The sequence below is a fragment of the Lissotriton helveticus genome, chromosome 11 (genome assembly GCF_964261635.1).
Source record: "Lissotriton helveticus chromosome 11, aLisHel1.1, whole genome shotgun sequence".
Lineage (NCBI taxonomy): Eukaryota > Metazoa > Chordata > Amphibia > Caudata > Salamandridae > Lissotriton > Lissotriton helveticus.
The window spans coordinates 37,159,186-37,171,330 of NC_136072.1; the positions used below are offsets into that span (position 1 = coordinate 37,159,186).

The window sequence follows — 12,145 nt, forward strand, 5'->3', positions numbered from 1 at the left end:
CCAATAGAGATTATGAAAAGGATTTTTTAGAACAGCGCCCGCAAAGAGCACAGAGAGGGTTCCAAAACAGATCAAGAGGACCATATACGAGGAAGCCAGTACAGAGAGAACAGGAACAGGACTATCAGCAGAACCAGGCACCTCAGGAATACAAGCGCACCAGGAACAAGGTGTATTGGCGATAGAGTCAACACCCATTATAAATTTATCGAGCAGAACACTTACCCTAGTAGAACGACAAGTGTTAGGAATGGGCTTCAATTTTGTACCGACAGCAGGGATTAACAAATTCCAACTAGAAAAAGATTTAAGGGCTTTTTTTCGGAAAATACGGCTACGCCGTTTCTTCGAAAATAGACCAGCAAGAGAAGCATCCATGGATTCTGGACTAAGGGCAAAATCGACCTTTACCCCCAGTCTAGGGATGGTAGACAAAAACTTAGAGATCTTCGAGGCAATGGTTAAATTAGAAGTAGGAAACCTACTCAGCAAGAAACACTTCCAAGAAAATAACATCAACAAAGCACAGAGGGATGCAATTGATTCTTTGTCCAACGATACTCAAATAACAATTAAACCCGCGGACAAAGGTGGGGGGGTTGTAGTCTTCAACACTGAAGACTACGACAGACGAATAGCCAGTCTTCTGTCCAACGAGCTACACTACAAGAGAGTTCCACAAACCAGACTTAATAACCTCAAAAAAGATGTGGAAAGACTATTGTCAGAAGCCAAGACTAATGGAAACATCACAGAAGAGGAATGGAAGTTTCTCAGTAATGTAAATCCAAAAACACCAGCCTTTTATGGACTACCTAAAGTCCATAAGAGCATAGACAACCCACCACTTAGACCCATAGTGGCGTCTATTGATTCCTTATTAGAACCCCTGAGCAAATATGCCGACAGATTTTTAAAACCTCTTGTGGAGAAACAAAAATCATATATCCGAGACACATCGGATATGATTGCTAAAACAGAGGGAATAGAATTTGATGGTGCAAATGAGATCATGGTGACTCTCGATGTAGAGTCACTCTACACCAATATCCCGCAAAAAGATACCATAGAGGTAATTAGGACTCTCATGGAAGAAACGGATATTGTAGGAGGGAGTAAGGAATTCATAGTGCAATGCGTCTCTATGGTGCTCCTCAATAATATCTTCCTTTTCAAAAAAGATCTCTACATTCAATGTAAGGGTACCAGCATGGGCGCCACCTGTGCGCCGAGCCTGGCCTGTATCTATGTCAGTATTTTTGAGAACAAACACATCTATAACGAGGTCAGTCCATTTTATGAAAACATCCGAAACTGGACCCGTTTTATAGATGACATTTTCTTTATATGGTCAGGGACATGTGATCTCCTGGAAGATTTCCTCACGTGGCTGAACCTAGGAGATGCTAATCTGAAATTTACTGCAGAATATAGCAGAACCAAAGTAAATTTCTTAGATATAACCATAAAGAGCGAAGATAAACAACTGAAGGTGGAATTATTCAAAAAAGAGTCAGATCGCAATACTGTATTGCATTACAACAGCTACCACCCAAGAAGTCAAAAAGACTCAATACCCTTTGGGGAGTTTCTCCGCCTAAGAAGAAACTGTACTACGGTGGAGGATTTCTACCGTCATGCAGGAGAGATGAAACTCAAGTTTAAGGAAAGGGGTTATCCGAAAAAACTCATAGACCACTCCCTAAAAAGAGCTAGGTTCTATGATAGGGACTGTCTGTTAGTCAAGAAAGAGAAGAAGCAAATGAATGAAAAAATAGTCATGGTAAGCCAGTACTCCGCGGTGGCTAATCAGGTCAAAAACATAATAAACCACAACTGGAAAATCTTAAATGACGGAGCTGATACCATACTAGAACGTCCGCTATATGCCTATAGAAAAAATAAGAACCTGAGATGTAGTCTAGTACACACCTACAGAGATGACGTGGTAGAACGACAAACAACTTTGACAGGAACTAAGGCGGTAGGGAATAACAAATGTGGCAACTGTTGCATATGTGAACTCTGCATAGTAACCAAAGAAGTAAAATTAAATGGAGCCACACAGAAGATCACAACTTTGAATAATTGCAAAACAAAGAATGTGATATACTTGATTCTATGCCCATGCAATCAGGGATACATAGGAGAAACAGGAAGGGAACTCAGACTAAGGATAGGGGAGCATAAATCAGCGATAAAGAACAACAAAGAGAATGCGCCATTGGTTGCCCACTGGAAAGAACAGGAACATAATGTAAAAGACATCAGGTGGGTGATCCTGGAGAGAATTAAGGAACAAACCAGACTGGGAGACAGTACAAAAAGAAGGAAACAGCCGGAGCAATGGTTTATGATTAAATTCGACACCATTAAACGCGGCCTGAACTCTAGGGAGGAGTGGGAAATCTTGATTTAAAAATGGTACCCTGAGGCAGAAAAACTCAGGGTAAGATACAAAATAAAAATACACTCCGTAGGAATAAAGAGTCAGTCTTATTTTACCCTAAATTCCTTCAAAAACAAATAAGGTGTAGACAGGATCAGTTACCAAAAAGGAGGAAAATCCAGGTTTAAATCAATAGGCCAACTATAAAACACAGCACTAAATAGAGAAAAAACATCAAATAGTATAAGATCCAATTTCCAACTCAAGGGTGTCTCTTTAAACAGACGAGGCAAGAAAATATACCAGACTAAATACAAGGAACCCTGTATTCATAAGCAATGATACAGAAGACCCCAAATTAGGTAGATAAACTAGTATGTACCCCATAAAAAATCGAGTTGAATACTCAGGGGACTGAAAACAGCGAAATAATTAATCATCCCCGAACCAAGGGGTGTCAGAGCTGAGAAAAATATAGTTAGTCACCACTGATAGGCATTGCGCTAAAAAAGTATATTCCAAACAATTAAAAGGTAAGATAAAATGTGCTGTTTTACCTAAATATAAGAACAAATATGTAGAAGACAACGTCTGTCCAAAACGGGAGAGATTTACGTATCATACAAACCCCACACAATAGAAATACACACCACTCCAAGATGGCGCCCACAGTAGAGGGCGTAGGAGAATAGCTAGGAGCATGCGCGATCCCCAGCTGAAATCAATGGGAGTAATCAGCATATAATATAAACAGCACGCCAGACGCGTAGTTGAGAGAAGGAGTAGAACGAGGCAGAGGCGACACCAGATATTTGAACAGGTAAGCAGCAGTGGGGATTTAGAGATTATACCACACCGGGGAGGCAATTTAACATCCTTGGTATATCGACGAAATTAGAGAGAACATGCGAGCGCCTGCTGGAATCCACTGGATCACAGCACCCGCTATAATGATGTGGGGCGGAGATCGAAGGGTGTAATAAACACTGCGTGTAACATTGCCCGAGTGTGCCGAGGTTTAACAATAACAAGGACAGTTTGGGGCAGACACCGGGGGTAGTGAGAACTCGTATTTAAATTAGAGACAGTACTGAAGTAAAAGCGAGGACTGTCGGGGATATATCTCTGAGGGAATAAACAGTGAAGGTGGATAATATAGACAAAGTCATATGGAAAATATGGAAGCTAGTTAACATACACGCTAAAGAAATAGTCCATATTAACAGAACCAGGAAAGGGTGCCTAACTAAAAAGAGGCGTTTTTTACCAGTATACATCGAATAAATGTATATCAAAATATGCAGGGAAAGGGTCCTAAAGTATAAGAGACAATCACTACCCAAATAGGGAATAGAGCACTTGTAAGGAAAAAAAGCGCGAAATGATTAAAATTTGACATTAGGGAAAGGACTCTAAGATTAAATAGAACAGCGTATAGGGACTAAAGGAAGATATATAAAACATATACATATCTCCTCTTATTTACAGAACATATCCAGTTCCCAAGTCAAGATATACGACTATATGCCCGTTCATGAGAACATTTTAATTTGTACAAAGGTAAGTGGAGGAGAATAATAAGGAATGATTACAACAGTCATGACTGCCTTCCTTAGAGCAAAACCTGGCTAATTATGATCCCCCCACTTACACAGATATCCATAAAAAGAGGAGGGGATCCACGCCCACCTAATCACAGAGCAAGGAAAAGACCTTTTCTACATGAGGATCTAGTTCACCCATGAGGTAAAAGAGAGGAACCTGATTGGTTTAAAATGGTTTAAGTCAAGTGTTATATAGAAACCAATGAAATCCTACTGTCATCCCGTAGGTATATTAAAACTTAGAACAACAGCGATCGTTTGGAGGAGGATTCCCCGACGGCTGTTTCTCATGCGGGACTCCTACAATACGTTTAGGGTAAGAGGGACATCATATCATCAAATAACACCAGAGAAGAGATGAATGAGTGAGATAACGAATGGTAGAACGAATGAATATCCCTCATGTTTCCACACTAAAAAGAAAACGGAGGACCTTGCTATCTATAATAATAGTGAATGTAAGCTAGATTTACAGCAACTTGTGTAAAAATGTAATGATCCATCTATGCATTGGTTAAGATATACCTGAGTAAACTTGCTAAACATGTTAGATCCTAGGGTGTTAAAAATGCCCCTAGGAAAACATTCAAAAATAGGGGAGTGTTGAGAAGGTGGAATGAAGTGCTTTGGGGTAATAAACATGATGTTCTATTCTGAAAACGTTACATAATACCCCCGGAATAGTGATACTGTGTTCTTTTCTCTATATATCCACACAGGGAGTTTATTTTATTAATCTAGAGGCCGGTGACCCCAAAGAGACGGCATGTTCTGATGAAGGTGTAACAACATCAAGTAATATAACACCGAAACGCGTCGACGCATTTTTACAATAGTAGAATCCAGACAAGGTCACGGAAGTAACAGATATTGATGAATCAGGGTTATTGTATACTGTACTACCGAAATCTAAGTAAAGACCGGTGGATCTAGAATAAGAGTGGCGGGAAAATCTTAAGGCCACAGTGTTAGGGGGTTTTGATAAGGATCCAATTGCATTCTTTGTATGGTATTTGCATTGATTATTTCTTTTTTCTTTTTATCCTGTGTCGTATAATCTATATGAATGTGATATTGCTTTTTGATGATGTATGTAATGATTTGCTATTAATTGCTCATTGATTTTTATTGTACTTGTTTAAAGAATTTTTCCTTGAAATTCTAATTTTTAACTTTGTGTGAAGAAGAGTCTTCTCCTTTTTATAAACAATAAAAAGATTGTGAACGATCATTTTTAGTGTGGAAATTTAATTTTAAATTCTAGTCTTTATACCGCTCACCTTTTGATGTTTGTAGTAGAGAAGTGTGCATGATTGGATAGAATCCACATAGCCACACAATACTTATTTGTTCTAGTACACACCTAGGGATTCCTCTTTGACTAAGCTGTCACTGTACCCTGTTCCCTGGTGAAAGTGGGGTACTCTCTCTTGTGTTTACTGGATCGAAATTGCCGACTGACCGCTGTTTGCCCGCATTGTAAGCTCATCTCGGACCATTACTAGTGCAGTCTCCGTGCCGTGACCCTGGCAGAGCTCAAATTGCACATCTTCAAGCCCAAGGTTAGTTTCCAGAAATTGCAAGAGGGTTTTGCTACCCAGGCGTTCTATAACTTTCACCTGATAAGGAAGAAGGGAAATAGGTCGATAGTTATTTGGACACTGAGGGTCAAGAGTGGCTTTTTTCAGCAAGGGTGTCACCATTGCCTGTTTCCAGCAGGAAGGGAGCATCCCACTGCTCAGAGATTGGCCGCAGATCTGACGAAGCTGTGGGAATAGCGCCCCACCATACTCCTTCCTAACCCTATGAGGGAGGGGATACATAGGGAACCCTGAGGCGGTGCTCATAGCAAGTTTGAGGAATTCTTCTCCAGTAGGGGTTTCAAAATGATCTAGCGTTGCTAGCTAATTCTCGCATGGCCCACCCACATACTGATGGGCTAGTGATTATGTCAACACACTGGGTTCATTATCACCTCAACGTTCCTGATTCACTTTCAGGCCATTAACCGCTTCCGTGCGGCGCGAATTCCCCGCCCATGCTGACTCCGCCTTGCGCGGGCGGAGTCATGACGGAACGGTTCCGTCATGAGCACAGCTCAACCGACGCTCATGACGGAACCGTTCCGTCATGAGCATGGAAGGGGTTAATTATGTAGGAGATTTTCTCCTCAAAAAAAGTAGCAAAGCTATTGCAAAGTTCTTGAGTCACAATAGTCTTGCTTTTTGGGCAGTTAGATTTAGACATATGATTACCTATTTTAAAAACACTTAATGTTTTGTTGCATGCCTCTAGAATTGTATTGGCGAAAAACTCAGCTTTTGCAATTTCCCTTTTGCAGTTGTCCAATGCAACCTTCAGAGCTAATTTATTGTCTTCAACATAACGTTTCCTTTATTTTCTTTCTGCTTGTTTATTGCCTTTCCGTAGGTTTTTTATGTTCTCATTAAACCAAGGGGCTGATGGCTTGCGCTTATTTTTCAAAAACAATTCCCGAATGACCAGATCAAGGACCTTAGTGATCTGTTGACAGAATTCCGAGTAGTTTGTTTCCACAAATTACTTTGCGCCATACCCATGAATATCAGTGAATACTGGCAGCTGTTTCGGACATTTTGTTCCATTCCCTGCCTCGACGGAAGTTAAGCGTGGATGTGGAGTCTGAGTTCTCATTAGGGATGGCCACCACAAAATTAACAAGGAAGTGGTCAGACCAACAAAGAGGAGAGATTGCCTCCACTTTGGCCACGTTTTCCTCAGTGAAGATTAAATCTAAAATGTGACCACCCTGATGAGTAGGGTCCTTTACCATTTGCTGCAGGTTTAGATTCTCACAGAATTGAAGGAAGTCCTTATGTGCCGATCCTGTGCTCCCATTGGCCCAGAGATTAAAACCTCCCTCAATAACCGCACGCGAATGAGTGAGGCCATATTATAAAGAATATTGATAAAGGTCTGAAATTGAGGGTTGACGGCACCCGGAGGACGATAACATACCATGCCCTTCGGGATCCTGTAAGGAGAACCCCATGAGCTTGATGCCCTCGGCTTCATCAATGGAAATTTGCATAAAATTCAATATGTCTTTGAAAATCAAACCAACTCCCCTTCTCCTCCCCTTTATCCGTGGTTTATGTAGCACCATGTAGCCCGGTGGACATGCCAATCCTATTTTGACCTCTGCATCAGGGCGAGTCCAGGTTTCTGTAAGAAACAGTGGGCCTCATTTATTAGGCCTTGCGTCAGTTTTGCGCTTCCGATGCGTCACTTTTTGTGACGCATCAGTGGCGTAAAACATGCCTCCTGTTGCGCACTATTTACAAAGTGACGCATCTAAGCAGATGCGTCACTTTGTAAACCCCTGTGCTACATTATACCTGCGTCAGGTATAATGTATGCAGAGGGGGCGTTCACCCGCAAAAAGCCTCGTAATAGTGACGCAGTGAAATCTATGAGATTTCACTTACGTCACTTTTAGGACGCTGTTGCGTCAAAATCTTGCGCCTGCCTCACAGCAGGCGTAAGACTGACGCAAGCCCTTTCACATGGGGCTTGCCCCATGTGAAAGGAGGCATTGCTGGAGTTGCGTCACTTTTGTGACACACCCCAGCAATGCGTCACTTTTGCGCCTACAGATACGTCAGAAATACTGACGTATCTGTAACTCGATGAGTAACATGATGCGTCATATTATAAATATGACGCATCAATCATGTCGCAGGGAGAGCACAGTGAAAAGTTACGCATTGCTGTTTTCACGCAGCGATGCGTCACTTTTCATAAATGAGGCCCATAGTCCGCATCTACAGCGCTGACCAACTTCCTGTATTCCCGGCGCTCCCGGAAATGATGTAGGCTCAGAACATTAAGAACTGAGAAACCACCCAGGGAAAGTGCGCATGCAAAAACTGCTTCCCAGCCTGTGAGCAGATTAAGCTATTGTGTGTTTGTTCGTATGTACAATTCAAATTCAAATTACAATTCGGAAAAAATTTAAAAAAGATGATTAAAGTTTTTAAAGGAGGACTGAAAGCAGCAATTAATCGCGATCTAATGACATCTAAATATGAATACAAACGGTTAAATTAGGTAAGGAACCAGTTACACCAGTCTCAACAAGTAAAACCAGATTGTGCGAGTGTGAGCGTTCAGTAAAAGTAGCTGTCAGATGAACAGGAAGTCATGCAGCTTACCGCCCCTGAGAAGCGTTCATTGAATGCCCATTCCAGGAATGTGCTGAATGCCTAGAAATATGCACAGAATTAAAACAACCCATTGTGAGGCATTTGTCAACATAATACTGATCCTCAAACTTGAAGCCGAGCAGGTGAAGGCTCTGCAGGTGTACCAGCAACAACCAGAGTGCCGATTTGATGTTGTCCTCAGCCATTGGGCCTCTCTATCTGCTACCCTCAAGAGGTCAACAGTACCTTCTATGGTAGCATATGCAACTGAGCAACATTCATGGCCTGGGCCATCATTGACCGCACCTACTTCTGAGTGCAAAGGTGGTGAATCAGCCTGAACTTCCTTGGCTCTTTCATGGGTGAACCCTAAATTGTTTTAGGGGGCCTCTGGAAAGGGCCTGCTACTCGCCCTAACAGCACCTCCTTAGTCACTTTTTTATCTCACCACCTCTTTATGTTCAGCCATAGATTTCAGATTCTTTTTTCGTACATTTTTTTTTGTCGGTAAAGCAAACAAAGTAAACATAATACACTGTAGTACCAAGGCACAGCCACAGAAAGATGTAGATTTCAGATTCTTGCTCAAGTGGCTAACCTGCATGCATGCCCATGTAGGAAATAAAGAAGCCCTCCTCAAATCCTTATGCCACCAGCTGCACATCATCCTATCTATGATATCCATTGAGCAACTGGTGAAGTATGGCCACCCTGATGGCTGTAGGATCCCTAAATTTTTCCCTTTCTCTTTCCCAACACGCAGCCAAATCCACCACCTGTTCGCTGCACATCGTGAATTTCATGATCATATAGAAACAGTATTGAGTTTTAACGGGGTTAGCCCTGAAAACTCCTGGACCTGGGTCAATTAGTAAGTACAAGAAGAGTGGTCCGAGTTTACGCAATTTTTCAAAATGTTTGGGGCCTCATTTATGAAAAGTGACGCATCGCTGCGTGAAAACAGCGATGCGTCACTTTTCACTGCGCTCTCCCTGCAACATGATTGATGCGTCATATTTATAATATTACGCATCATGTCGCAATGAGTTACAGATACGTCAGTATTTCTGACGTATCTGTAGGCGCAAAAGTGACGCATTGCTGGAGTGTGTCACAAAAGTGACGCAACTCCAGCAATGCTTCCTTTCACATGGGGAAAGCCCCATGTGAAAGGGCTTGCGTCAGTCTTACGCCTGCTGTGAGGCAGGCGCAAGATTTTGACGTAACAGCATCCTAAAAGTGACGCACTGAAATATCATAGATTTCACTGCGTCACTATTACGAGGCTTTTTGCGGGTGAACGCCCCCTCTGCATACATTATACCTGACGCAGGTATAATGTAGCGCAGGGGTTTACAAAGTGACGCATCTGCTTAGATGCGTCACTTTGTAAATAGTGCGCATCAGGAGGCATGTTTTACGCCGCTGAAGCGTCACAAAATGTGGCGCATCGGAAGCGCAAAACTCGCGCACGGCCTCATAAATGAGGCCCTTTATAATTACTCCATTCAGACGTTCACCACATATGTTGTGTCAATAGTTATTACTAAACAAAATGAACAATAAAGCTTGCAGTATTCAAGTTCTAATTGCATTTATTTTTGCAATCATGTAAGTTTGTGAATTTTTCATCACAGAAATAATTTATCGCTCTTTCAGGTTTATGAATGTAATTGTCAAGTCATTACATCAATAGTGTTCTCAGTGAGGAAGGGAAGGGATGTGGTTGGGTTTGTGAGGGACTGGGTAAAGGTGGTGTGACATTAATAGCATCACATTAAAATCAATGAGCCTTTACAATCAAGCTAGTACAAATGTTCCCATGATTGCAAAAATAAATGCAATTAGACCTTGAATACTGCAAGCTTTATTGTTCATTTTGTTTAGTAATAACTATTGACACAACATATGTGGTGAACGTCTGAATGGAGTAAATATAAAACATTTAGAAAAATTGCATAAACTCGGACCACTCTCCTTGTACCTACATATAGAAACAGTGACGCTGCACTCTGCTGGAACATTCCTACTCCTACATATGCCAGTGCCCAAAGTGTGCCCGGAGATTTTTCGATGGAACGCTTTATTCTTGACATATGCCTCTCCTTCCTGTCCTCCTCACGCTTCTCCTGCTCTACCAGGTCCAAAACACCCCACCTGCTCTCCAATAGTGAGAAGATATCTATGAACTCTTTCCTCCAAATCCTCTCCTTCACCACTATTAGGCCCAAGTTGGCAAGCCCTGTCTCTCTTGCTATCATAGGCGGGCGGGTCCCCTTTAGATTGCCTCACATATGCACAAGCCGGTTTGCTTGGTGCAAGAGCCTGTGCTACCCCTCCAGACCATACCAATGTAGCATCTGTTACCTCAATGCCTCATTAGGCTGCTTCCTTGCTCACTGCCTGATGCGTGCTCGCTAGTAGCCACTGACTGCTGCGTGTCCCATCCTACCACCGGCTGAGTAAAGTTCCCCGTGGGCTGTTGCTTCAGCCCATTCGACTGCTGTCTTCCCTTGTGCCCAGCTCACCATCCTGCCCTGGCTGGCCTGTTCCACTTGGCCTGTCTGGTTGGGATGTATGACATTACAACGCATGCTTTTACCATGTATGCCTTTACATCGCAGTTTTTACAACGCATGCTGTTACAACGCATAGCGTTAAGGGGTGCTGGATAGTGAATAGTTTAATTTACTATTCCAACTCCAGTCCCCGTGGATAGTAGGGAAGGTGTTGGATAGTAAATTAAATCCATTCCCTAGCCTAGAGCGCCCCCCAGTGCAATGCGTTGTAATGACATGCGTTGTAATAGTTGCGTCGTAAAGGCACTGCGTGGTAAAAGTTGCGTTGAAAAGGATGTTTCCCGTCTGGTTGGCCTCTACACCTGGGCTAGGTGAGTCGCCTTGTGAAAACGGCCATGCCCATGAGCCTGGCCACCAGCGGAGCATTTGTGGCCTGTAATGTACCGCCATTCCGATCCCCAAAGCATGCCCTCTGCGAATATTCTTTTTACAGTGTAAACTGCAGGTCCTTACCACAACACAAACTTGACATCTTCACCCTTTTGCAAGACGAGGCACCCAGTGTCCTGTTTCTGACAGAAACATGGTTACACGAGAGTTCTGGCCCGGATATTGCGACCGCCCTTCCTTCTAACTACGCCATCGTTAGAAGGGACAGACAGGGCCAAACAGGTGGGGGTATTGCGATCATTTTCCTGAAAAAATTTATCTGTAACCTAGATCCAGTCAACATTCCAGACTGTGAGGCCGCACTTTTCAAAATCACCTTAAACCCTAATTTTACGCTTTCCGGACTTCTAATATATAGGCCCCCTGGGAATGCCCATTCATGGGCTACTAACCTAGCAAATTATATCACTCCCTATTATCTTGATTTTAAAAACTTCACACTACTTGGAGATCTAAATTTACACCTTGAAGATGAAACAAATGTAACATGTTGTAATTTAATTGACGACCTAGCTGCACTCAACATGACACTACTTAATTCCGGACCCACGCATGGGGCTGGTCACCTATTAGACCCCATTTTTTCAAATATTCCTGATTTAAAATGGGTTCAAACCAGCCCCATATGTTGGTCGGACCACCATCTTCTTCACTTCTGCCTCACATTACCCAACGCCCCCCTTACAAATATGGCTTGGCCAGCTACTTCCATGAGAAACTGGAAGCTTCTCGATGTCAATGAACTGAACCACACCCTTGCAAATAGACCGCCCACCCTTGCCCGGGATATGGAAAGTATAGCCGAAGCAACTAATTCATGGCTGGAAAATGCAGTTGAGAAATGTTTGCCCCAAACGCGGACCAAGAGGAATATCCATCGTCCTCCGGCCCCTTGGTTTAATGAACTCCTGAAAAAAGAGAAATCAAGATGCAAAGCCCTGGAAAGGCAGTGGCGAAAGGATTACACTGAAGAAAAAAAGGTGATATACAACAAAGCCA

General features: G+C 42.6%; 1 protein-coding gene across 1 annotated transcript in view; it reads left to right on the plus strand.

The window, feature by feature from the left end:
• The first annotated feature begins 424 nt into the window (after nucleotides 1-424).
• The window catches only part of LOC144792178 (tenascin-X-like), a 567,777-nt gene continuing 556,056 nt past the window's right edge, over nucleotides 425-12,145 (plus strand). Inside the window, exons 1-2 of the mRNA XM_078667078.1 lie at nucleotides 425-1,783; nucleotides 3,878-3,949. Coding sequence (XP_078523204.1) covers nucleotides 425-1,783; nucleotides 3,878-3,949 — 1,431 coding nt within the window. The remainder of the gene's footprint in view (nucleotides 1,784-3,877; nucleotides 3,950-12,145) is intronic.